Source organism: Gopherus evgoodei, chromosome 2, assembly GCF_007399415.2.
Source record: "Gopherus evgoodei ecotype Sinaloan lineage chromosome 2, rGopEvg1_v1.p, whole genome shotgun sequence".
NCBI classification, from domain to species: domain Eukaryota; kingdom Metazoa; phylum Chordata; order Testudines; family Testudinidae; genus Gopherus; species Gopherus evgoodei.
The window spans coordinates 147,945,981-147,972,962 of record NC_044323.1 but is presented as its reverse complement, the minus strand read 5'-3'; the positions used below and the strand labels follow the sequence as shown (position 1 = coordinate 147,972,962).

The window sequence follows — 26,982 nt, the reverse complement described above, 5'->3', positions numbered from 1 at the left end:
CCCGGGATCAATATCAGATTGACAGGCCTGTAATTACTCAGGGCATCTCAGTTACACTTTCTGAATAATGGCACAACATGAGCTTTCTTCTGGAACTTCCCTGTTGTTCCAATACTTACTGAAAAGCAACATTAATGTTCTAATGAGCTCCTCAGCCAGCTCTTTTAAAACTCTTGGATGCAAGTTATTTGGACCTGCCGATTTAAAAATGTCGAACTTTAGTAGCTTCTGTTTAACATCATCCGAAGATACTAGTGAAATGGAAAGAGTTTGCTCATACACTATAACTGCATCATCTGTTTTTTCAAAATACAGAAAAGAAATATTTATTGTACACTTCTGCCTTTTTTGCATTATTGTAATAGCAGCAGGACCCCTCTCTTCCCAAACAGTTCTTGGCTCTGGCCCAAGCCCTCAGCGTTACGCCCACAGACTGTTTACTCATGGATTTCCTTCTCTCCCAGAGCCATAATCCTGGCTTTACGAGGCACAGACAAGGGGTGGCAGGGAAGGGTGCAGCGCCCTGGCTGGGGTGCTAATGGCAGCAGCTCCTGCACTCTGCCCTTGGAGAGGTTGGGGGGAGGGCCCCCCGGGCTGGTTCCTGGCATGGGCTGTGCAAATGCTGCTCACTGCCTCTCTGCGCTCCCCTGACGCTTCCATGCTGGGTGGCCCCAGGTTGTGCCAAGCAGCTTCCTCCCCGCCCCCCCCCCCCCGTTCTTTTCTTCCCCTCCCAGCCCTGCACCTCCCTTTCCCAGCAGGTGCCGTGGCTGGCCCTTGAGCAGAAGGAGCCCCTCCGCCCCACCCCGCCCCTCCCTGTTGGTAACAGGGAAGGGAAAGGTGAACAGGCTCCTTCCTTTCTGACCTGCCTGCTCCTTGCTGTTCTTGGGCTGCTAGCACGAGCATCCTGCTCAGCTCCCAGGCCGGGCCCTGCCGGTCCACCTCCCTCAGTTCTCCTGTGGCCCAGCTGCCTTGGCTCTTCCCAGAGGTGGCTACATGGCAGTGGTGGATAGTGGGGGCAGCTCAGATTTTCCAGGGATTTGGGGCTGGAAGCAAGGCTAGGTCCAGAGCAGCATGTCCCCAGCGGCCTGACGGGGCCTGTAGCAAGTGCTAACCGTGTGTGTGTGAGGGAGGGGGAGCAGTCAGCCTACGTGTAGCCTGGGCTAATGTCATTTCTGTGGCGGAGGGCGTAATGCCATCATCTTCAGTTACAGCTCAGGAGGTGCTGCTCAGATTTTGACTTTGGTTTCTGTCCCTGAGGCCCGCTTGGGGGGAGGGGGGCTGGGGGGGAGCAAGGGTGGGGTCGGGGAGGAGGCTCAAGTGCTACCCTGCATGCCCAGACACAGGCTCCAAGTCCCCTTGCCCGGTGCAGGGAGCCAGGAGGAGGCTGGCAGTGAAGGGAACCCCCCCCCCCCCCACACACACTCCCTGGGCCCGCATGTCCCAGGAGCCACCCTCAAGTGCTGGATAAGACACTCCCCAAGCTCCACAGGTGGGATGAACCTGCAGGTCACTTTGCCTTGGCCTGTGACTGAGTCCACCCCAGCTGCTCCGCACAGGGTCTGCAGGCTGAGGGGAAAAGCCAGTTCTCCCCACTGCGAAAGGCGTTGACGCCAGTCTCTGGCCTCGTGTTTCAGGCTGGGCAGCGAGGCTGTGGGCAGTGGGGAGGGCATGGATGGACAGTGCATTAATGCTCACACTGTGCTCAGCTCCAGGAGGTGAGAGGGTCTCTCGTTCCTCACCCCAGTCCCATGTGCCCTCCATATGGATGCAGCTTGTGGAAGGGCCAGACCATGGCTTAAAGGGCCTGCCCGTCCAGTGCCATGTGGCCTTTGAGCAGACAGCCCTGGGCACATGGTCGCGGATGAGGGCGGAGGATCCTGCATGAGAGGCAGCTGGGAACAGGCAGCGTGGGGGGTCCATAAGGCATGTTTCCCAGCGCCTGGCTAGCACATGACCATATGCCCGCTGAGTGGTGCCCACTGGCCTGAGAGCAGGGTGAGCAGGGGCCACCCAGCGTTCACGTTCCCTGCGGCTGGCGTATCTCCCCCTCCTCCGACAGCACCAGCTGCACCTAGTCTCGCGTCCCCTGTCTGGGGGCAGGTGTGGGCACCCTTGTCTCATCCAGGGCGCTGGGATATCAGCTAGTCAGGGAATGGGCATAGGTGGCCCATGTGCCACTCGAGAATGCTGAGCTGGCCGAGCAAGTATCCATGTGGGTGGTCCAGCCCCAAGACCCCCAGGGAGCTGCCCCCCCAAATGTCCCAGCTGGAGGAGGGGGTGTGACACTGCAGGAACGGCAGCGCTTTATGTCAGCTTTATGCAGGAAGAAAATGTTATCTTGGGGGGCAGGAGTCCTGGGTGCTATCCCCCAGTTCCCGCCCTGGCTCTGGGAGGGGAGTGGGGTCTAGTGGTTAGATGGGGGCGGGGGGTGAGAGCCAGGACTCCTGGGTTAGAATCATAGAATCACAGAACATCAGTCATAGACTATCAGGGTTGGAAGAGACCTCAAGAGGTATCTAGTCCAACCCCCTGCTCAAAGCAGGACCAATCCCCAACTAAATCATCCCAGCCAGGGCTTTGTCAAGCCGGGCCTTAAAAACCTCTAAGGAAGGAGATTCCACCACCTCCCTAGGTAACTCATTCTAGTGCATCACCACCCTCCTAGTGAAATAGCGTTTCCGGATATCCAACCTAAACCTCCCACACTGCAACTTGAGACCATTACTCCTTGTTCTGTCATCAGGTACCAGCAAGAACAGTCTAGATCCATCCTCTTTGGAACCCCCCTTGAGGTAGTTGAAAGCAGCTATCAAATCCCCCCTCATTCTTCTCTTCTGCAAACTAAATAATCCCAGTTCCCTCAGCCTCTCCTCATAAGTCATGCGCTCCAGCCCCCTAATCATTTTTGTTGCCCTTCTCTGGACTCTTTCCAATTTCTCCACATCCTTCTTGTAGTGTGGGGACACAGTACTCCAAATGAGGCCTCACCAATGTCGAGTAGAGGGGAACGATCGCGTCCCTTGATCTGCTGGCAATGCCCCTATTTATACAGCCCAAAATGCCGTTAACCTTCTTGGCAACACAGGCACACAGTTGACTCATCTCCAGCTTCTCGTCCACTCTAACCCCTAGGTCCTTTTCTGCAGAACTGCTGCCTAGCCACTCGGTCCCTAGTCTGTAGCAGTGCATGGAATTGTGAGAGGCTGGGGGGAGATAGGGTACGGGGATGAGAGGGATTGTGAGGGCGTGAGGGGAGATGGGGCACGAGGGTGAGTGGGGGGGTGAGAGGGATTGGGGGAGAAGGGTGCGGGCATGGTGAGTCAGGGTCTGACGCTGGCTCAGGAAATGCGGGGTTCTCGGATCCAGATGTACTCGCTCAAGGCGGGTCAGAGGTCCTGCATGGGCTCGCGGGCAGCCGGGGCATGGCCCTGCATGGATCCGGCCCTTAGGCAGGGCTGAGAGCACGGGGTGGAGTCACAGCCGTGGGCAGGCCTGGGCCTGCCGGGAGCCAATCTGCAGCTGCTCTGGGAACACTGATACAGCAGGCTACGGCCTTGAGGGTGGCACGGCCGGTGCCCACTGGAGCTCAGGGGGCTCCACTAGCGTCAGGTGCCGCTGGGATTTGTGCATCTGATCCATCTGCAGCAAGCCGCAGGCTTCCCCGGGGTTCCCGCAGTGCGGCTGGCTGCTGTGGCATGCTGTTCGCAGGCTCTGGCTCCTGGCCTGGCCCAGCGGGGTCTAGATCTGGGGTTTCCATTGCTCCCATGGTGCTCTGGGGGGTGGAACGGCAGCATGGGGGCCAGGCAGCAGCTACGCCCAGCGTGTGCCGTGTGACTGGGAGCAGGCTGGCCAGGGCTTGTCAGTCCCCTGCACTCAGCCCGCAGCCCAGGGTGACAGTGTCTGTGTCCCCAGGCAAATCGCACCTGGCCATCGTGCAGAAGGTGAACAGCGAGGGAGAGGGTGACCCCTTCTACGAGGTGCTGGGGCTGGTGACGCTGGAGGACGTCATCGAGGAGATCATCAAGTCGGAGATCCTGGACGAGTCGGACATGTACAGTTAGGTGCCCCCACCACCGGGCACAGCGCCGCTGGCCTGGCCCTGGCCCCCCTCTCATTCCGCTGCAGGGCCGGCCTGAGGAAAATGGGCACCCGAGCAGCAGGGGGGGTGGAGAGGGGACCTGCTGAGCACCGGGTTCTCACCTCCCAGCCCCCGTTATCCCCTCCCCCACCTCCAGGGGGGGCACGGCCCTGGCGGCCCCTGGCCTTGGCTGAGGTAGCGGGCGCTGGTTGGGTACAGGGGAGCCCAGGGGCGTGTGCCCATGGGGGGGGTGCTGGGACTTGTCCCCCTTGACACCCCCTCTCCCCGCAGCTGACAACCGCACCCGGAAGCGTGTGGCCAACCAGAAGAACAAGAGGGATTTCTCTGCCTTCAAGGACTCCGACAGCGAGCTCAAGGTGAAGGTATCACCCCAGCTGCTCCTGGCTGCGCACCGCTTCCTCGCCACGGGTGAGCCTCCGGACTGGGACCGGCCAGCCCCGGAGGGGGGTCATGGGGAGGGCAATGGGGGTCACCAGGGGGGAGGGGTGGGGTGCATTGGTCATGGGAAGGCAAAGGGGGTCGTGGGATGGGGGTTAGGAAGGACAAGGGGCTGTGGGAGGACCTGGGGGTCAGGTTGACGGGGTGATCCTGGCTGGATGCTGTCTGAGCCCTGGCTGGCAAAAGAGGGGTGCCGGGGGAGCAGGAGTTGAGAGCGGGTGGCTGGGGCAGATCTGGGCCGCAGATGGTGGCACGGTCCTGGGCTTGCTGCTGGGGCTCTGCATGTCTGGCAGCTCCCAGGGCCCATCCAGTGCCAGAGGTGAGGGACTTGGCCTCCTGGCACTGCCCTGAGACGCTCTGGGAGTTGGCGGCGCCAGGCCCTCGGCCGTGTTGCAGTGCAGTACAGTGAGGGCTACGGGTGGGGTTGTGGGGGAAGCACAGGGCACCTGCTGGGTCTCCAGGGCGTGCTCCTTTGGGGCTGTTGGTGGGTGCACCCAGTGCCACTGGGCCGGGCCCTTAATGGGGTTAGGACGGGTCAGCCCCTAGCACACCCCTTGTGTCCATGTCTTTGGCACATATGTGCCCTGCGCCAGCTAGCAGCAGACACTTGTACAGCTCCCCAGGCGGATGGAGACCACCACCTACACGCAGCCCAGCTGAGCAGGGACGGGGACACACGTGCACACGCACCCACCCCTACCTACCTGACAGCAGGTACCGTAGGGCTCGGTGCACCGTCTCCCGGCGTGTAAAACCTGCAGCTCTGATCCCTGCCCGATGGGGTTGTAGAAGCAATGCCGGCCATAAGGAAGGGTTCCGTCGAGTCTCTCATTCCAAAATCCCGGGGTTTGTGTCTCGTTAGCAGCCCCTTGTTATCCCGTCTCTGTGGCATAGGGCTCCCCAGCGGGGGACTGGGCCCTGGGTCGGTTTCTTGCGGTCAAACCAAGGAGCAGCCTGACTGTGATGACTGAGCTCAGGGAAAGGAACCAGGGGGGAGCTGGACTCACGCCCACAGTCCCAGGAGGTGACATGCTATCAGTGTGGGGCATGGTGCCCACCCTGCCACGAGGGGAGATTCAGTCCCCATAGGCAAATGGCAGTCGGGTTTGAAAACACATCCACTGCAGCCCAGGGATTAACTCTCCTCACCCCCCACCGAGAGACAGAGCAGTTTGTGGAGGGGGAAACCAAGGCACGATGCCCTATCCAAGGGGATCCGGCAAGCTAGTGTCAGAGCCAGGTCTCCAACGCCTAGCCCTGGCCCTAACCACGAGTCCTCGCTTCCCTTGTGCGGTCGGGGGTCCCGGCTGCCAACTTGCCCGTCTCATCACTGCGTTGTGGTTCTAGGCTGTGGTTGGGAGTCACGACTCCTGGGCTCTGTGCCCGGCTCTGTCACTGACTTTGGGCAAGTCACCTCTGGACCAATGGGCCACAGTACAGACCCACTTCACGCTGTCAGCGTCTGTCATGGTGCCAGGCGAGTGGGCTCCCCGGCCAGGCATCTTGCTGGCAAAGAGGCGGGAGCCCCGTGCCCGGGCGTGGCAGGAAGGTTGTCCATGGGTGATGGTTAGCTGGCGCAGGGCCTTTCCGTCCTGGGGAGCCAGCGGAACCCACCAGGCCCGTCCGTTAGTTCCACGCTGCAGCGCCTCTTCCAGGCAGGCCCGCGGCTCCTTTCCCCCTACCCTGGCGCTCATCCCATGGGGCATGGCTCATGCGTGCCAAAGCTGCCAGCGTTCCCCTCGCTCTTCCCCGGCCAGGCACTCCACACCAGAGGTGGCTGCGTGGAGCTAGCTTGGGATCGGATGCAAGGGGCTTGGCTCAGTCCTCTGGGGGCACCTGGTTCTGTGGAAACTCCTGGGACAGGGGGTTTGTGCCAGGACCAGGGGCAAGGACATGGCTCCCAGGGGGCGTCTGACCCATCTGCCCTCCCCCCACAGAGGTGACGCTATTCATGCCGACCCTCATCTCGGAGAAGATCCTGCTGCGGCTTCTCAGACACCCTGACGTCATCCACGAGCTCAAGTTCGACGAGGAGAACAAGAAATCACCCCGGCATTTCCTGTACCACAGGAACAAGCCGGCCGACTACTTCATCCTCATCCTGCAGGTGTGCTGGGTGGGGCGGGGCCGGCCTGTCACCTGCCGCGGGAGGGGCAAGGCATTCGGGGGAGCCCAGCGTGTCCGGGGGAGCGGCTGGATGCAGCCCATGGGAGAGGAGGGGAGCTGGGCAGCTATGCGGGAGTGGGGAGCAGGGGGGGTCTGGGTGCAGGCTGCGGGGGGAGGGGTGCAGCCTGTGGTGGGGGCGGCTGTGGAGGGTAGTGGGGGGGCTAGGTGGGACTGCGTGGGGGTACTAGGTGCAGCTGGTGGGGGGCGCTGGGCACCTGGGGGGCGGGCAGGACTGCATGGGGTGACGGGGGCACTGGGAGCAACCCGCGGGCCGGCCTGGGGCCTGACAGTGTCTGTGCCCTGCAGGGGAAGGTGGAGGTGGAGGCTGGCAAGGAGAACATGAAGTTTGAGACGGGAGCCTTCTCCTATTATGGTGTGATGGCGCTGAGCCTGCCCCCCGCGCAGGGTAAGTTTCTCTCCCCACCCACTCCCGGCCTGTGGGGCCAGAACCACTCCCACACTCATGGGTGGGCCCAGCCAGGTCACTGGCAGAATGGACTGGGCCAGGGTCTGGGCGCCGTCACCTGTCGCTGGGCCCAGAGCCCGGTTGGGAAGGTTGGAAATCTGTGTCTCCAGGGAGCTGGAGTTCCTGCCACAGGGAGTGACCCCACAGGACCCCCCGCCCACCCTGAGCATGGCCAGGGGCTTGCAGAGGTGATACGACTCGTGGCATCAGCTAGGGATAGGTAGACATGCCAGCTCCCCACCTAGCTCGGCCGGCGCCCCTCACTCCTGACCTGCAGCCCCTGCAAGCCCAGCCCTGCTCCCCCCCAGTTCTGCTGACACCCCTTAGTCCTGGCATGCTCCCTCCTCCTCTCCCTGCTGTCCCAGCCCAGGGCCTTTTCTCAGCATGCTGGGCCACACCGGGCCCAGTATGGGGCAGGACATCTGACTGTCGTGCAGCTGGCTCCATCTAGTGGTTACATTTGGGTATCGCAGCCTATCACAAATGGTTCAATATCATTTCATACGACGAACTTCTATTAATAGCGACGTTCTGGGAGTAGTGCCGGTGGGTGCTGCACTCGAGGTGCTTTAGCACCGCCTGCAGCTTTGATCAGCGATTTCTCCTGGCAGTGCCTGTTCTGCCCACCCCTGCGTGCTAGCGCTGTGAGGGCAAACGCCCTCCGTTCCTTCTCAGCCGCCTCGGCTGAGCTGTCCCCATGGAGATTTCCCCAGCTCTGTCCTTGTTTCAGACTCTGATCGCCGGCTGTGGGAGCTCTCAGCGTCTGGAGCAGCAGTTTGAGCTTCCTCGTTTTAAATTTTTTTTTAAAACAACATTTTTTAAAAAGCCGTCTTTAGTGACTATCAGAATAGAAGAAGTGAGATATTTTTAAAAAGCCGTCTTTAGTGACTATCAGAATAGAAGAAGTGAGATATTTTTCACTGGGAGGCTGCGCCTGGTTCCAAACCTTGTCTGTTGTGCCAGGAGACGCTCCCGGTCACGCTGGGCGCTCCCAATGCATCCACTGCCTCGGGGAATTGCCCATTACCCACAAGAGCAACTTCTACCTGGCACTAAAACCAAGAACCAGAGAACCAAGGAGGTGAAGCTGCGGCTCCTGATGGAGAGTGTCTGAGCCAGGCCATGGCCCCTCCCAGGCACCGAGCGAGCAAGTCCGCTATCTCCACATTACTGCAGCCCCTCCCTTCCCAGGCCTCAGGAAGACACAAGGCTCCTCTCGTAAGTCCTCCAAAGACCTGTCCCGAATCTATCTCTGAAAAGGCGAGGTTGTGGGTGTCTTGTGCCCTCCAGTTGGGTGGCCATGAGCCAGCTGGTTCCTCAGGTCCCCACGGCATGGCCTGACAGAACGACGGCAAAGCCTCGGTCCTGGAGAGCTCATCGGTACCGTCAGCAGACAGAGGCGGCAAGAAGAGATTGTTCCTCTGTTTCCTTGGTACTGAAGCCCCCATGGGCTCCAACCGCGTTTCCCTTGGAGCACCCGAACTGCATGGCACTGTCCCACCATCACCTTGGTGTGGAGCATGGACTTGGCACTGGTCACGTGCTCGCTGCTGGGACGTTTCCCCGGGACCTGAAGTGCCCAGTTCTCCCACCTACTTTCAGGACTGAGAATGTCAGGATGGCCTGAAGTTTGCCTAGTACAGACGGTTTCACCGTAGAGCTCTCCAGGCCTGGCACCATTCCAAAGTGAGCTTCATGGGGCAGAGCCTGAAAACCTTGCCTCAACTTCGCAAATTTCAATCCAGGGTTCTCCCCTCGCCCGTTCCCAAAAGCCTCTGGTGAGGTGAAGATTGCAACCAATGTCTGGCTGGTATGAGCACCTATGGGTGCCTCCCCATCCTGTGCCTTATGCAACTCCTCCCTGGCCATGCTGGGCCACTTGCACAGCGTACTGGCAGCAGTTCTCCAGGGCTTCAAGCACCACCCATTGCAGAGAGACAATCTGCATCACCTGCTTGCCCAGGGACCTGCCCCTCGAGGAGCCATGCGCCGAGCGGGACACTAGACCTGGTGAAGAGGTGTGTCCTCCCCATCTCTGAGTGACACTGTCACGCCTCAGCCCTGGCAGATGATTTTAAGCTCTCCCCGGATCTGATCACGAGCATTGCAGATTCCTCGCAAGGAGATGGACGAGCCTCCTGAGGAGCCACTTGCTACCCTACACTCTCCCTCACCGGCGGCACCGTGCCTGTCAGCGAGCCCCTTCTGGGCCCGGTGATAAGTGTCTGCACACGCCCACCACCGCTCCACCTCCACGCTGGAGAGCATCCGGCACAGCCCAGCCACGAGCTCTGCCTCCACGCGGGAGAGCATCCGGTACGGCCCCCCCAGCCTCGCCTCAGCGCAGGAGAGTGCCTGGCATGCCCCCAGCTACCGCTCTGCTTTCGCACAGAAGAGCATCTGGCACCCCCTCGGGCTGCTACTCCTCATGAGAGAGCACCCAGCATGGCACGGCTAGGTTACCCCTCTGCCTCTGAGCAGGAGAGCGCCTGGCATGGCACGGTCACCGCTCCGTCTCCGCACAGGAGAGCATTCGACGCCCCCTCCCCCGCCCCTCCCCCCCTCCCCTCGGATATCCCTCCGTCTATGCGCAGAGCGTCCGGCATCCCCCAGCTACTCCTCCGCTCGGTAGAGCGCCCGGCATGCTCCTGCTTCTGTTGTGTGCAGGAGGGCGGATAAGACCTGTTCTGTCCTAGCAAAGGACTCTGAGTTTTTCTTTTCTCATCCTTCCCCTAACTCCTCGGCCGTCAGTGCAGTTACCGAATGCGGAAGACACAAGCTGGGGAGGGGATCTTAATCCTCAGCCTCCTTACAATTTAGATTCACCAGTTCCCAGGCTCCGATGGCAAAAAAGAATCCCATAAACTGTGCTAGCCTGAACTCTTGTGCTGCCCACTTACCAGCAGAGCTCAGAGCAGTTCCAGGTGGTCGGTGCAGAGGGCCAGTTACTCACCAGAACATCTCTGCAATCCTCCCTCAACATCACGGATGCTGCCGCCAGGTTGGTTGCTACAGGGATGTTATGAGATGGGCCTTGTGGCTCCAGCGCGCCGGATCTCCAGAAGACTCCAGCAGACGGTGGAGGACCTTCCTTTCCATGGGTCTCCGTTGTTCGCAGCCAGCGCAGACAAATCTAGAGACCTTTGACGTTAACAAAGAGCCACCTGCTGTTCTCTTTGTATTCATACACCCACCCACAAGTGACAGCCCAGCAAGTCCCAGACGGCTCAGAGATCCCACCCTGCCCTATTCGGCCCCTCTCAGGAGTCATATGAACTGCAGCAAAAGAGACCAAGCTTCCAGAGAAGGAAACCAGCCAGTGCTCAGCCTCCCACCTTGCGCCCGTCCTTCCCCACACAACAATTTGAAGGGCCTGGTTGAGGGCCTGAATTCCCATCCTGCCTTCCTCGCTTTGGTGACTGCCTTTACCACCACAGGTGGGCTGGGGATTCAATCACTACAGACAGGTGGGTTTTGGAGATCATTTCCCCAGGATACACCCTCCACTTCCTCCAGCAAAGCCCCTTCCCCGTCTCTCTGCAGGGCCCCTTGCCCAAGTGTGCTTTGTGGAGAAGCAGACGCTGTCACGCTCGGGAGCGCTAGAACCAGCCCACTGCAGCACAGAGCGAAGGGGTTTTAGTCTAGGTACTTCCCGGTCTCTGCCCAACCAGTGCCAGCACGATTCCCCCGGGGACTTGGAAACCTCTGTCTGCCGGTCACCCACCCTGCTCCCAGCCTGTTTGGGACCTCGGCTTGGTCTTTTTCTGCTGTATAAGGCCACCGTTGGAACTCTCTGCTCCATGTATCCACGATGACACCATTCCTCGGCCATGGCAGCCATGCGCCAGGTTGGGGAACTCGGGGCCCTGGTTGCTGCCCCCCTTTCACAGTACTTGTTAAGGACAAAGTGATGCTGCCACCACCTCCCACCACACACAAACTTTTACTCAAGTTTCTTCTGAGTTTGAAATTAACCAACCATTCGCCTGCCTGTCTCACCCCGCCAGCTAGATCACCAGGGGCACTGCTGCCCACCCTCACCAGCAGGGGAGACCAGCCAGGATGAAGCCCTTCAGAAAGACCCCCAGAGTTTTGTCTCGCTAGGGGTCTGCGGTCTGGAATCAGACCTCCCCAGGAGCTACCAGGCTGCATTCGTTCTCGCTGCCAGTCGTGCAATATTCCAGTGCCTGTGCACATACAGGCTCATTCTCCTGGGTCCCGTTCCACCCTACGGCCTCCCTGGCCATTATCGAGATGCACAAAGCCGCTGTGTCCATTCACCAAACACTGCGCTCTGCTGCTGGCTCTGCGTTTGTCTCGCTGGCCCCAACTCCAAAGCTCTCCCGGCACAGAGGGAACTGCTCGGCGATGCCCTAGAGTGCAGCACCCAGCAGGATGCGGCTGGAGGGAGCAGGACCAGTTATGCACCGTGTGCAGTAATTGCGGGTTTTGGAGATGGCTCCTCCTCCTGTTTCGGAGCTGTTTGCGGTGGATCTCGGCGGGAGGGAAGGGCCGGAGGGCGGTCCGCACGGAGCTATGTAACAGGCAGGAGGCTGACTAGCATGTGTGCCAGCTGGCCGCTGCTATGAGCCATCTCCAATCAAAGGCACAGGGAACATGGCTCACCACCCTCGCTGTCCAGGGCAAGTAACCTCTCCACGTGCCTCTCCTCCGAGGGTCTCAAAGCGCCTCATGCTGGTGGGTTGGTATCATTTTCCTCATTTTACAGCTGGGGAAACGGAGGCCCGAACAGGGAAGAGACTTGCGCGGAGTCCGTAGCAGAGCTGGGACAAGAACCCAGGAGTCCTGGTTCCGAGGTGGTTACATGGTCATCTTTATCTGCTGCTCTGCATTGGTCTGATCTCACCTTCGTGTCCGTTTCTTCTCCCTGTTACAGACACACCAGCAGAGCACTTGCTCACAAGCCGAAAGCTGGGATTAGCCCTTGTAATAAGGCATCCCCATCTTGAGTGCCCTCTTGTGGAAGGTCATGACATGGCAGGCATGCCTGCCTTAGTTTCCCCATTCAGATACCCTCAGAGACAGCAGGCCAGGCTCTCTTCCCCTTGTGGCTTCTTTGTCTTTGATTCCTATCCATCCGCGCAGCAGCCTCAGTGGGGCCAGACGAAGTCTTCCCACCGCTCTCTGCCTTGGACTGGCTTCGTTCATCTTTAAACCTTCTTCTTCTGTGCCGTCCTGCAGCGGGGCTGGAACAGTGTGTGCAGTAGGGGGGGCTAGGAGCCATTGAACCAAACTAAACCCTGGGTACAATGGAAACCACTTGCAGCCAGGGGGTGTGGCAGCCCCCTAGTTCCAGCCCCTCTGTATCAGCACATCCTCGGCCTTCCTCCGTTCCTAGTCTTGTGGATCGTGCTCCGGGAGCAATCCGGGACCAAGCCCCTGCTGTAACCACGTGAATTCCTGGCTTAGCCATTTTCTTACTGCTTTATTTTCATCTTTACAATTCCCCCTCCTCGATGGGCCTCCCTGGAACACACGTCTCCTCCACTTGCCATAATCTGTGTCTTTTCGGCACTGGCTTTCATGCCCAGTTTTCTGCTTTCCTGACCTACCTTGTCGGTTACTCCCTGTGAATCCTGATGCTGTGAGGTCAGGATCGGCCACCAGGCTCAAGCGACTCCCTGTGCACTCTCCGCACGCTTCTCCCCGTGCTGGGGGCAGGTTCCACCCCTTTGAGTGATATCTCGGGGATGTCCGTGCTGCCAAGAACAGAGAATGGACCTATTGTACCAGGTCCTGCTCCGGAGCCAGCCACTTCATGTGTTACAAAAGCACTGGGCAAATAGTCCGAAGTGTCGTCCATATATCTCCCCTTTACAGTCCTGCATCATCTCACCCAATCCGCCACGCCCACGGCTATCCATCTCCTCGGTCCCTGGGCCAGGCCAGTCCACTCAGCCCTCCCAGCTGGCAGGAAACCCGCCCTTCTCGGTGGGGATCCCTGGCGCCTGTATGCTGGGAGCGCGTTCTCACTGCCCAACTCTCTCACCCTGCTTCCTGGGCCCAGCTCGCTGGCCAGAGCTGTCAATGGGCACAGCCCCTCCCGCCTCTAGCCCTGGCTCCTGGCCATGCCCCCCTGCTTCCCCCCGCCTCAAGCCCTGGCTCCTGGGCACACACCCCCCCCCCACTGCCCCTTGGCCTCTAGCCCTGGCTCCTGGCCACAGCCCCCACTGCCCCCCTCCTCCAGCCCTGGCTCCCAGCCACGGCCCCCCCGCTACCCCCTGCCTCCAGCCCTGGCTCCCAGCCTACAGCCCTGGCTCCTGGGCACAGCCCCCCCCCCCCCCCCCGACTGCTCTCCTGGCTTCAGCCCTCTGGCCTGGGGCCACCAGTCAACCCCCCTCTCACTGCTCCCCTCTGCTCCCAGGCAGCCCTGGCTCCTGGGCTCTCGCCCCTGAGGGCCCACAGTAGGAGTGATCGGCTGAGGTATGCAGGTCTTGTCCCCTCTTACGGGGCCAGCGTCACCCTGTGATGCTGCCAGCTCCAGCCCAGTCCCCCTCTCCCCGGGGTGGGGGCCAGCGACAAGGGCTTTGTGGCCGGCTGCAGAACTTCAGGGGGCTGGTGAGGTGCCTCCGCAGCCAGCTGCAGAGCCCTTGTCACTGGCCCCCACAGCCGGGGGAGGGGGACTGGGCTGGAACTCCGCTTGAGTCTAGGGCTCGGGCAGCTGATCAGAGAGCCCTGAAGGGCCCCGGCCCACGCCTCCATCCTGAGGGTAAGGCAGGCGTGGGAGCCACACCCAGCCTGTGTGGCTGGAGTTCCTGGCTGCGGGGTTCTGCCCTCCACAGCAGCATCACGGCCCCTCCCCAAAGAGCGGTGAGCCACACGGGCTGGGCTGAGAGCCGCAGGGAGGGGGCAGCCTAGGCCTGTGGGGGGAGCATGCCTCCGGCTTGGGTCCAGCCATTGGTTTCCTCCTGCTGCCGTTCATTTCCCCCGTTGCTTGGTCGTCTGGCCACATGTGGGCCCTGCTGGGGGGTTAGAGAACCAGGCGATTTCCTGCCCTGCACCGCGGTGCCTACCTGCCCTCTATTCCCGCTGCCCCCGGCACTTAGAGCCCCGTGGGCCTAATCCCTATGTGCCGGGGGGGCATGGAACAGGGGCTACGTTATGATTGCAGAAGCTGCGCACCAGGCTTGTCGGCATGGAAGCAGCAATTGCAGAGAGAAACAAAGTTCCCTCCATGTTGGCTGGAAGTCCTGCCCCGCCATCCGCACCCAGGACTTGAAACGAGACGTGGCAGGGACTCGCCTTAGCCCTGCCAGGGGCCTCGTGCTTCCCTCCTGCAGCCAGGCGCGATCCCTCTCCACCCATAGCCGGACCTGAGCTCTGAGCCCCCACTGTCCAGCACGGCCCTGTCCCAAGCCACGCCTGGAGCAAGGCCCCACCTTCTCCAGGTTCCTCTCCCAAGTTCCCCCCTCCCCGCATGGCACCAGCTCCCAGGCAGTCGGTCCAGCAGCCAAATGTAGGAGGGGCCAGGCAGGGGCTATTTTGGGGCGTCTGTGGCGAATCCCGTCTCCCTGGAGCTGGCAGAGCCAAGCTTTGGTCTCTCTCCTGAGGGTTTCTTATGACGTTCTCCTCCTGCATGTCTCTGTTCTGTCCTCTGTGTGTTTCTGCCTAGCGCAGCCGCCCGGTCCTAGGGAGAGGCTGTTGGTTTCCAGGCTGACAGGTAACCGAAGCCAGTGCATGGAGTGCTAGACCCCCCTGTGACGGGATTAACCTGGGCCTGGCCTTCCCGCATTAATCCAGCACTGGGCTCACTGCCCTGCGGGAGGCACAGGGGCAGGCAGGGCAGTACTGGCTTTGCTTCTTTGACTCTGTGTGATGAGCCACCAGCAGATTTGAACCCTGGTCCTGAAAGGGACCTCATCCCGCCTAGCAGCACGTGCATGGGGAGCAGAGGCCGTGCCGTGCCGTGCCGTGCCGTGCCGCGAGCACCTGGCTCTCCCTCTTTGGCACCAGGGGCCATTTGGGAGAAGCCTGTCCCATCCCTCCCTCTCCAGTCGAGTTTGTGAGCATCTCCAAGGATCCGCTCTGCACTGCCCCCTACTGTAGACACACGGTCATGCGCAAGCCTGGGGCTGGCGCAATCCCCCGGCTCTCACAGGTCACGTGGACGTGGAAGTGAACAGCAGGGACACAACGCAGGAGCCTTCCCTGCCCAGTGCAGCTGCCGTGCCGGCCTCGTGATACCTGCGCTGCTGGCTGCAGCTGCTAGAGGGTGACATGGGACATAGGTGAGCACCTCTGACGTCCAGCCCACACATTGCAGCTAGCATCTTGGCCCGGTCTGTGCCCCCCATAGCCTCTGCCAATGGCCTGTGTTCCCTCTGTCCTTGCACGTGCTCTGGGGGAGAGTGCAGGGGTAGTGTTAGAACATCAAGCGGGGGTCAGTCAATTGCACCTATTCCACCAGCAGGTGAAAGCCTTGCCCTGCAGAAGGGGACCATGCCCACCCTCCCCTGTTCCTCTAACTGGTGCCAGGGAGACCTCCCTAACATCTCTGCCTCGTGCTGCAGGAATGCCGTGTGGTTCTGTCGCTCGTAGTCCCCAGCCCCGTCTCGAGCTCCCTGCAGAGAACTGGGTTTGCCCAGGTGCTTGGAACTGTCTCATAGGCCTGTAACAGCTCAGCGCCTCCAGTGTTTCCAGACTGTTGGCGAGAAATGCCTCCCGCTGTTGGCAAGAAATGCCTCCTATGCCTCCCGCTGTGGCCCCCAAGGTCTCAACTCTGCACTTCAGGGCTTTGACTCTCTGCCTGGAAGCTTTCATTGTTGGCTGCCTGCACAATGCTCACTCGGAGACGCGGTGTCATGGGTGGAAAGGGATAGGTGTTTCTCCCAACCCCAGCTCTGTGATTCTACCCACGCGCCAGCAGAGCAACATGCCATGCACGTCGGAGCCCCCGGTAGAACTGCAGCCTGGGAAGGGTGGCTCAGCGAGAAAACATTGTGCATTGTAACAAGAACAAACCATTTTTGAGAGCCTATTATTTTGTACCCGGCACTGCACATTTTGTATAGCAGTACAGATCCTCCTTTCCATAGAGCGCTCTTGGAGCACAGCGTGAATGTGTGCCAGGCTTGAACGGGCAAGAGAAAGAGGGTGGTACTCTGCAAGCTCCACCTCCAACCAATCTCCACTCCCGTCAGATGCCAGAATGGAGCTCCATGCTCAGATGGTGGCACCGATGTCCTGGCTGTGACCATGTATGTTCTCTGGATAGGGTTCAAATATGCTGCTGGGCTCCTCCACTGGGCTCTCCCTTAGGGTGCCCATGCCTTGCTGAGCAGGTTGGGCTTCATTGCCTCTTGGCTGGCAATAAATATAAGCAATTAAGAACAGCCATACTGTGAACTGCTGGCTCGGGGAGGGAAGGGGTTAAACTGTTGGATCAGGAGCCTTTTCCATGTCAGCCAGCAGAGGGCACTGTGGAGTATCGCAGGCTCCCCCTGCTGGCCAGTCTGGGGCCAGGGCGGCTTCTGATCTCTCCATATGGGACTCTCCCCAGGCAGAGCCCTCTGAGCTGTTCACTGCCCCTGCCTGCCGGCCGTGGGATGGAGGGGCTGGAGCGCTCCTCCGCAGCTGGCTGGCACTGCCTCCCCTGCAGTGCTTCCACCCCTGGACCGGCTCCTGGGCCGTTCTCCAGACAGCCCACTAAATGAGAGACCTGCCAGGCCCAGGCACATCCTCCACAACTGCTGCTCTAACCCCACTTCGACTCTGCCAGGCTCTCTAGGGGCTGAAAGGGGGCAAGTGGGGAGGTGCTGGAGCATCTGCCAGATTGGGCCCAAGCAGTGACTGTCTCCCAGGCCACCCAAAGTCCTGCCTGGGCCTGGCTTGGGGACACACGTTCCACCCCAGTCTGTGGATGGTGCCCACACCCTGTTCCCCTCAGGGCTGCAGGGTGAGGAAGCTGGTTTTGTCTGGGTGCTGGTAAGCGCGATGCCCTCGAACCCTTGCCCGGCACACAGCTGAGTGCTGCTGCCAAGTGCAGTATGGGCTTGGTGGGTCTCTAGTACCCAGCCCTGTCTGGGGCCACCCAAAAGAGAATGTGGGTTGGGGGCTGGCACGTCACCATGCTCCCGTCCCCTCCTTTGGGATCCCTGAGAGAAGCAGATACCCTACAGCCTTCCCACACCGGGGATTCCCTCCCCGTGATTCCACAGCACCTGCAGCCAGGGCCCCCCGCCTCGGGCAATGGGGAGGGGGAGGCTGGGGCTCCAGCAGAGGCTGGTTCCCAAAGAGTGGGATTGGGGCGGAGCTGGAGAAGGGGAGAGCTCTGAAGCTTTCACCCTCTTGGGGCCCTGACTCCTCGCTCCGCTGGGGGAGCTAGTGCAGGAGCCAGGTGGGTGTCTGTCCAAGGTGGCCGGACCCCGGGTCAGATTTGTGCTTGAGTTCCAGGGGGTTCCAGTGTCTGGGACAGTGGGGGATGTTTCGATCGGCGCCTCGGTCATATGCCTGGGGCTTGGCTAGCCCCAATCCTGGCTTCCAGTGGTCCATGTGCAGCGAGCTGGGGGGTCTCAGCCCCGCTCCCAGCGCAGGTCTGAGTGAGAGCAGGGTGGAGCTGACCTCACTCTGCAGGGCATCCGTGGGCCAGGGACTGAGTGGTGGGGGGACCTTTGGGACTGCCCGGGGCTGGCTCACCTCTCTGGATGGCAGGTGCTGGCCAGGAATCAGCACATGGCCCTGGAGCAAAGGGGCTTAGAGTTGGGCCCAGGGCGAGTGAGGGAGGTGAGCCTAGTGGGAGTGGTCAGGGTGAGGCAGGAGAGTGGTCCCCAGCTAACCCTGCCCATGTCTCTGCAGAGCTGCGCTCCCCGTCCCACATGAGCAGCCTGAACCGCTCAGCGTCGCTCAGCAACCCCGAGCGCTCGGACTCCATCTCCTCCCCCATCAGCGGCAGCAGCAACCAGCTCAACGTGTGCACCAGCCCCCAGTACGTCTCTGACTTCAGTGTCCGTGCCCTCATGGACCTGCAGTTCGTCAAGGTGAGGCCGGCTGTGCTGAGTTGCAGGGGAGGTGAGGGCTGGGTAGGGAGCGCTGTCCTCAGTGCAGCACTAGGGGGCGCTGTGCTGCTGTCAGATGAGACATAAACTCAAGGCCCTGAGCGTTTGCAGTCGTGCAGATCTCAGGGCATTGCCCAATTCCTGTTCAGCTTTTCTACACTGGGCCTCTTTGAACCCCCCTCTAGCATTTGCTGGATGCTGGATGTAGTATTGCTGTGTGCAGCTTCCCAGCCCACCCCAGAGGTGGCTGCAGCCCAGGGCTGGCGTGTGGCCACACATGAGGTGTTCTGGAAAGCGCTTGGGTCCCCCCGTGAAACATGTTTTGTACAGGCCAGTTACAGTGCACTCCCTTTATGAGAATTACCAGTACAAGAACCAACTGCATATAGTGATTAAAAAAAAATGGAACAAGATCCTTTCTCTAATGCTGAAGTACTCCACTTGTAAGACTCAAGCGATCCGCTGATGAGACTCATTTCGGGTCAGACTGACTGCATGTAATCCCATAGTCAAGTGCTACGACATGTAATAAGCCAGCATAGATGTTTTGAATTTGATCACATCTTGCACTGCTGGGCACATAGCCTGTGTAAAGGAAAATCCCTGGGTAGAATAAACAAGTCGTGTCTTTTATGTGAGAGTCAACATGGCAGGAAAAAGAAAAATGCTTTCTGCAGATGAAAAATGCCACCTTCCTGAGTCCTACCCTAGTCTTCCCAAGGCCGGCCAGAGAGACCCACCTCAGAAATTGGGCATTCTACAACCTACATTGTCTAAGCTTCTCAGACACAGGGAGAGCATAATACAAAACGAAGGAAACAAAAAAAGACAGTGGTCAGGCAAGGCACCTATGGTCGAGGTGGCGCTTATAAAGTGGATCAAAGATGCCAGAGAGAGAAATGCCCCCTAGGTGGGCTATTGGTGAAGTGGAAGGCAAAAGAACAGGCGGTGACCCTGGGCATTACCACCTCAAAGTGTGGCGGGTGTGAGCGCTTTAAGAAACGAGAGGGGGTTGGTTTTAGACAGTGCATGGAGAAGTCAAAGCCACAAACGTTAGGTCGTGCAAAGAATGATTAGAAAACAAGTGGATCAAAATAAGATGTGACCTCATGGAAGAAAACATTTGGAAAGCAAATGAAAGTGGGATTGACTTTGGAGCCCTGCCTGGTGGCACTTTTACCTTTAAATCAGACAATAAAAAAGGAGAAAAGTCATCTAAAGACACGATTACTGCTCGGTTCGCCTGTTCCGTGGCTGGTAGGGAAAAGGACCTTTTCATCCTTGGAAAAAGTCAAAACCCAGGTGTGAGACGTATTCCAGTCCGCTCTGCTGCCAGTGCACCTTCCTGGATGATGGGTGAGTGGGATCAAAAGTTGGGCCAGGAAAGGAGAGAGATTTTGCTACTTGTGGACGTCTGCCCAATCCAGGTGAGGAAAGATATAGTACTGAGGCATATCCGCTGTGAATTCCTCCCAAGGAACACAACTTCTATCCTTCAGCCATGTGGCCTGGGAAGTATCAGAACTGCCAAGGTGTATCGCAAGCAAATGGTTCGCACGGTGTTGCACCACATTGATGATGAGAACAAGAAAGCTGCTGCTGTGGAAATGGCCAGGAAGCTCAGTCTTTTAGGTGCCATTCTAGTGCTCACAAAGGCCTGGTCTGACGTCGATGGTTCAGCAATCCAGAATTGCTGAGAAAAAGGAGGTCTGGTCACAGCACCCATGGCAGAAGTAGTTGGTTAATCCCCCGAATTTGAAGAGTGGCTAGCCATTGGTGAGTGTAACGCAGCCGACTTCTGATAAGGACGTTGCGACTGAGATCAGAGACCGATTGGAAGTGAAACCCGAAAATGATGCTGAAGTGGACTCTGGATGCAACAAAAACGTAGACAAATGGCCTGCGGTCTAGGGGCTGCAGTGATTTTAACCTCCTGCATTGCCTGAAAAGGAGGTTAACAAGGGGATGGATGATGCCGTGATCAGGGAACACAAGACAAATTTGTAATCAAACAGTGATTGTGCCACTACATTGTACATTCCCAGGGCCAGACACTCCAATCCGGTGACGGACGGTGACATCCCGAAATGAATCTGAATGTGAGCCAGTACTGTTAACCAGTCCGTTCGGGTGTTTTACATGAATAGTTGTGTGGTCACACTGCGCTTCCATATGTTAGGGTTGTTGCAGTTTGAGAGATTTTTAAGATGTGTATCTTTGGCTCTGTAACAAGTGTATAGCTCCTCTAGTTTACACCAGCTGCAGTTGTAACATGCTGCACAGTCGTAATACAGTGATTGCCTTGAACAAAAGCACCAGCTAAATGATTGGGTAATAACAGCGTCTCACTCAGTTAGAAAGTTGGTGTGGTTTTGTTCCACGGTGAATATGTTGAAAGTCTAAAGAATTCAGTGATGGGAAATGAGACCTTTCTCAACTGGGGGGAAAAAAAGCCAGTTGTTTAAAACATAATGGCCGATTTAATCTATTCTTTGCAATTCTGCTTGTAAGAGTCAAGTGCTTATAAGAATCAAATTGTCCAGCATGGATGTGATTCTTATGAAGGGAGTGCACTGTGTTATCATGCCTGGGGGGGATGGGGGGGATGGCCAGGGCATGCTGGGATCGGTAGTCTCAGGTGTGAGAGGGTGCAGTGGAGCATTGCATGCTGGGGTCTGTAGTCTCAGGTCAAGGTGGGATGGTCAGGCTGGAGCATGGCATGCTGGGATCTGTAGTTGATGACGATCTTCTATATTTAAGATGCCTATAGCCACAGGCCACACTCTGGAGCTCAGTTGGGCCAGCCAAGCTCGTCTCACTGGCTGACCACATTTGCTCCTCTCCCCCTGCTGCAGATAACGCGCCAGCAGTACCAGAATGGCCTGATGGCCTCGCGCCTGGACAGCTGCCCTCAGTCTCCAGACAGCGGTGCACCCAAAATGGACACCAGCTTGACGGAAAAGGCGGAGTCCTCGGTGGCTGACGAGACCACCAGCCTCCTGAACGAGAGGAACTGCCTGAACCTCAGGAGCAGCCACAGTCCCCAGGAGAACTCCATCTGAGCCTGGCACCAGGGCACCCGCCAGCGCCCCCGCCAGGACACTTAGCACCCTTTGGGGTGGGGAGCCTTCCTCCCCGTCCAAATAGCTCTGTCTAGAGATCCCCCCCTCTATGAGACGCTTTGATCACTCAGGGCATCCCCTGCTGCCAGCGTTGGTGAGGATGTGGATTCGTGGTACCATGGCCACGCCAGGATGCAAAAGGGAATCCCCCACCCCTTCCCTGAAAATGGGCCCTGGAGTTGTTGGATCCCAGGGACCGACTTTACCTCGGCCTGGGCCAGGCGTGGGCTAGGGGCAGGGAGGCTCACTTCACAGAGGATTTATGAAGGGAGCCCATTGCCTGCTGTTTCTAAACTGGCTTTTATTTAAATGAATAAAGATGGAAACAAAGGGACAAGGTCTCAAACCCCAGGCCATGCTGGGAGTGCCCCTGCCAAGAACAGCTATGCTCACCCGCTTGGCGCCTCAGCATGGCCCCTCGCACTTCCTCCCAGCATGGCCCTGTTCCCACCCCCAGTCCAGCAGCAAAGCAGTCCTGGCCATGCACCCTGGGGACAGGACAGCGATCAGCCTGGGCAGCAGCCGCCAGATGTGGGAGTGACTGGCCCAGCTCAGGAAGCCTTGGTGTCTCATCGGTTTCTTTTTTTTTTTGCCGGGTGGTTGGAAGTTCAGAGCAGCCAGCACTGAAGCCAGTTACAATCAGGGTGGTTGGAACCCATCCAGCCTGGGCACTGGCCTTGCAGAGCTCTTTGTGTATCCGTGTCATTTGGTGCGTCTCCAAGATGGAGCCCAGCACGTACCCAGGATTCAGCTGGGAGTCGAGGGTCCAGGCGCACTTCTCATGCCAAGCGCTGGATGCGGGCACTGCTGAGCAGAGCGGTGGTGGTGGCTGGGATTCCACATCACTTCAGCGGCCATGGTGCGGGTAGGGTTTTGAGCGCTGCTGTGAATGGGGCTGAGTGGGAGTGGAGCAGCCAGGCCAATGGGGGGGGGGGGGGGTCAGTGAAAAGCCCCTTCCAGCCAATGTGGCTTGTGAGGGGCCTGCTGGTTTTGTCCCTGCCTGGCCGGATTCTGCTCTCGCCTGCGTGGGGTTTGCTGCATCAGTGGGGTCCTCTGCGCACACACCTGAGGTCAGCTCGGGCTCCTAGAGTGGCCGGCTGCACGCCGTTGGGGCAGACACCTGGGCTTCTCCACCCGCCTGGCCAAGAGAGACTCAGCTCTCATTTGCGCCTGTGTAAATCCAGATTGACTCTGTCGACTCACTAGCTGAGCCCGATTGACACGGGAGTAACAGAGCAGCGGGGCAGCCTGTGTCCTCGTGAGAGCAGTTTAGCTTGTCCGTTCCCACAGGCTCAGGTAACTGGCCCCCACACCTGTCTGTGTCCCCGAGGCTGCTGCCTGGGCTAGCTGGGAGCCCTGGTTTGAGGGCACCCCTGGGGAGAGAGGGCTGGGCAGGGAACCTGTCAGGGAGCAAACCAGCTCCAGGGATGCTCCTCGGCGGAGTGAGGTGGTTGTAGGGGAGTTGACTGAGGGGGACTGTGGCAGGGGGGAGGGACAGTTGATGGGGGAGGGCTGTTTTTGGGGGGGAGGGGCAGTTGATGGGGGGCTGTGGCGTGGGGGGGCAGCTGCTTGAGGGGGACCGTGTTGTGGGGGAGGGGGAGGCCTGACCTAGCCCTTGTGGCCTCTGGCCTCTCCGGGGTGCAGGGGTTGTGTGGGAGGCTCGCTATGAGGGAGCTGCTGTAGCTGGCTGGTTCGCACTCCCCATTGACACACCAAGGGGCAGGGTGCACAGCCTCAGTGGATCCAGGTCTTCCCACTAGGGCATAACCGCTCCGCTGGGGGGATGGGACAGGATGCCAGAGCTCTAGGTCCCTCTGTCCTTGCCCACAGCCTGGTGCCAGGACAGGCTTTTGGGCTCAGGGCCTCCTGTTTGAACTGGCTGTTGGGCCACTTCCGCTCTCTATTTTCAACCAAAGATCCAGGCAATCCGCCCCGGAGTCCAGGCAGCCCCCGTCAGCAGTGCAGTGAGCAGAGCTGTGCAGAGACGCTCAGCCCCTGGCTCTGGCTGGCTTACACTGAAAGGGGAAGAGCAGGGTGCTTGGGGGGGCAATCACTACATCTGGGCATCAGCAGAAATTAAATGTAATAGTTAATTTGTAACGATTCTCAGCAACCTCTCAGGAGCTGGGAGGGGGGGAAGCTGGACAGATCTGTGTGGTTTTAAGGCAAATTTTAAAGAAACGGTTGGGTTCATTTATTTCCAGTTGCTTAAATTAACCATAAATATTCGGCTATGTAATGAGTTATAGGAAGTAACTAAATCTGCTCTTCCGCTCCTCAAAGTGACTTCGTCTGAGCGGTATTCAATTATTCCTGCTTTGGCTCAGTCTCCAGGTCAGATCTGCGTTTAGGCCACTCCAGGGCGGACAGCAAAATGAACACCTAGTCCACTAGGGCTGGTGCCCTGGTTGTCAGTGCTGCGGTGTTTGATAAAATAAGCGCTCCAGCTGCTGAGATGTTTATGGAATTGTTCACCTCGCAGGAGGAACTCACCTGACCCGTTTGTCTTTCCCATACCGAGGCTTTACATGTACTTTAGAAGTTAGTGCCCGCAAGGACCGCTGCTGATAGGCACCAGAGAACTTTTCTGCTGGTGTCCTTAATGACATTGGTGATGTTAATGTTCTGACACCACATGCTCAGGGTTAGAAGAATCAGGATTGGTTGTCCCCACCATCAGTGATACAGTATTCCTGCTTCTGAGCTCTTCACAGGGCAAATGTCCCTTACCCCAAAATGTGCTGTTGGGAGCCTACTTGTGTTCAGGAAGCAACTCTTCATACTGTTGGATTTATTCTGTTCGGAGTTAACGGTGCACAGAGAACAAATCTTGTACACTGATATATTGCATGCTGATGTTTTAAAAGGGTATTGCAAAGCATATGCTGGCTGGCTTCCACGATCGAGTTCAGATCTGGAGCCCTTGTTTGGGATCTGGGAATAGTGTTGGGTATGTTTTGTTCATGATGGAAGCTCTTCAGGGTTTAAGCAGAACTAGAGAGTCTGTTCCACAGGAATCATCCTCCTGGGCGAGATGGAGGGATGTCAGAAAAATCCTATTTGCAAATCCTCAGAGAAGTCTCTAGAGAGACATCTGAAATTTTCTGCAAAGTTTCTGAAGTTGTTTTTGCATGGAAAACATGGCTTTCCTGCTCCTAACCTTTAAAGTTGCAGTCATCCTGACCTGGAAAAAACTCCCCCTTCAGCCCCGGGAAGTGTCTAGTCCCCGTTCTGTTCATGTCGAATATTCCAGCTGGGGGCAGATGAACTCCAGTTTGACTCTCCAATCCCAGGCAGAGTCTACAGCTCTGGCAGGTGGAAAAATCTTCCTTTGAATTGTAACGGAGCCTGCTCAGCTTCCTGGTTCACCTTTTCCAGTTTTCCAGGCTAATTACAGAGAGACCTTTGGTCCCCCAAATGTCTTTCATCCCTATTCATGATAACGACCATCTAAATGTGAAGGAAAGCCATTCAGTACATAGACACAGCTCCAGAGTTCCCCCAAACTCCCCCCTTTGCGTGCTCCAGGATGAAGGGTGTTTGGGACAATAAGATGAGCAGCTCTGATAATGGATTGGTACAGGGAGCTGGTCTTTCGCGGGAAAACAAGCCATTTTGACATAGTCACTCCTCAGGATACAAGCACACTGAAAAACGTTTCAGTTAGTCTTGGTTTCCACTGGTTTCCAAGGCAGCCTGAATTTTCTCAGTCATGATGCTCTGCCTGCAGCTGGGAGAGCACCTCCTGTGTCATTACGACGACAGCCCCAAAAGAGACACTGTCTCATTGGGGTCGTCTAGGCTGCTATTAAAATCTGCTTTGCTACAGTATGGCTAGACAGGGAGAGTCTGGCCTTCCCTTGCTGTTCTCCTTGTGTGCCCATATATGCCTAGGATCGAGGGCTGCAGGAAGTTCCCTACAGCTTGAGCGGAGAATTCAGGATTGGTCGCCTTCTGCCCTTTGAGCAGGTGACACCATGAGGTGCAGAGAGGTGAAGGATCAGGCTCAGGCACTGTGCTGTTTGTGGGTTTAACTGCACTCTGGCTCTGCTCATGCTGAGCTGCTCTGTCACTGGCTATCCAGGGGAATTTGCCATCACTCTAGCCCCGGCTGTTGGCAACAGCTGTTGTAACGTGCATCTCGCTTGGGCCCATTGGCTGGGGAGATCCACAGGCAGTGGAGCATGGTTCCCTTTGCCTACTGTACCATCTCGATGCAGTTGTCGTTTGACTCCCTGCAACCAAGGTGCCAGGCAGCAGTGGGAAGCTGTGTCCTTCCCAGGCGTGCTCCGTCGATAGAGTCGCTGAATTCTGCCGCTGACCGATTTGCTGTGGCTCTTCTCAGCACAGTATTCCAGGGATGGGACCCCTTGTGTAGAAAAAGGTCCTGCGGCCGTCAGAGTGGCGTCATGTCTGGGGCACGGGACTGGGCCTCAGGAGCTATACGTGTTAATTCCAGCTCTGCCACTGCCCAGCTGTGTAACCTTGGGCAAGTCCCTTTCCCTTCCTGTGCCTGAGTTTCCCCATCTTTGGAACTGATGAAACTCTCCTAAATTGTATGGGGACGTAGAGCAAAGCGGCACCAGAACATGTAGCGTTTCTTCTCGCTCCAGCACTACACAGCGCTGCAAGAGCTGTTGGGTTTTAAAACAGGGCTTTCTCAAACGCTGGCCGCTGCATGCCATTTCTCAACTGGTCTGGAAGCAGGTGCCAGTGTTTGATTGCACCCTCCCAAATGGGTCCATATACGTGCTCACAGTCTGTGACCAGAGCCCCCAAGCTGCTCCTCAGATTTCACTGAGAGGCTGGTCCCATTGACTCATACAGAACCACAGGCCTGAGCCCTGTGGGGTGGACTCTATTGCAGATAAATGGGATGGGAGTGGGGAGGAGGGATTCCAGGGGAAATGAATCTGGCCAGGTTAGAGAGTTGGGAAGGGAAGGGATGTTAAGGCATCCTTGTGCAACTGGATCCAGCCAGGGCAGACCCTTGTAAAGTAACAGAGGTGCTGCATGGGCCGAATGAGCCACCTACCTGGACTAGGTTACAGGATTGGGGCCGACCTAGCGCGCTGCTGAGCATTTTGAAAGGAAAACTCCAGTGATTGGACTTTTTGCCAGGATTTCCCAATTCTCCCATCTGCAGTGTGGGCTTTTACTTCCTTACCTTGCATTTATTCTAACAGTGTCCTTCCCATTGAAATTCAGGGGCAGATACACATTATGCATCTCCAGTCACCCTTCCGGAGAAGTCTGGCTCCCTCCTTGTAGGAGTCTGAGCCATCTGTTGCCATAGAAATACCAGAGCTTGCACAGGGATTTTTTGAGTGCATCGTTGTCCCTTGGAATTTCTTCCTTGACTGGGTACAAATCTTTCAATTGCCGGCGCTTTTGTCTGGTTTTTAATGTTCTGATTGTGTGGGAGGTTTTTTATTCCAGACAAAAGCACAGTGGTTTCCAAATGCTGCCCACTGGGGCTGACTTTATGTAATTTATTTGTGGGGGGCTTTATTTTTTATTTTTTTTTAAATATCCTTTCCTATGAGGAGAGACTCGAGAGATTTTAAAAGTCCATTTTTTTTTTTTAAGAAGAAATATTTCTCTACAAAGTCTGGTTGGAAAAAAGGTGGTGTCTTCTGAAGCCTCTTTCTCCGCTCACTTGTGAATTTGTGTATG

The 26,982-nt window shown here is 57.7% G+C and overlaps 1 protein-coding gene across 1 annotated transcript in view; it reads left to right on the top strand.

The window, feature by feature from the left end:
• The window catches only part of CNNM4 (cyclin and CBS domain divalent metal cation transport mediator 4), a 49,592-nt gene extending 26,790 nt beyond the window's left edge, over positions 1-22,802 (top strand). The window contains exons 3-8 of the mRNA XM_030549416.1: positions 3,913-4,056; positions 4,370-4,507; positions 6,475-6,644; positions 7,010-7,109; positions 17,985-18,166; positions 21,040-22,802. Of these exons, the coding sequence (XP_030405276.1) occupies positions 3,913-4,056; positions 4,370-4,507; positions 6,475-6,644; positions 7,010-7,109; positions 17,985-18,166; positions 21,040-21,246 (941 nt within the window). The 3' untranslated portion in view covers positions 21,247-22,802. The remainder of the gene's footprint in view (positions 1-3,912; positions 4,057-4,369; positions 4,508-6,474; positions 6,645-7,009; positions 7,110-17,984; positions 18,167-21,039) is intronic.
• Positions 22,803-26,982: the final 4,180 nt, after the last annotated feature.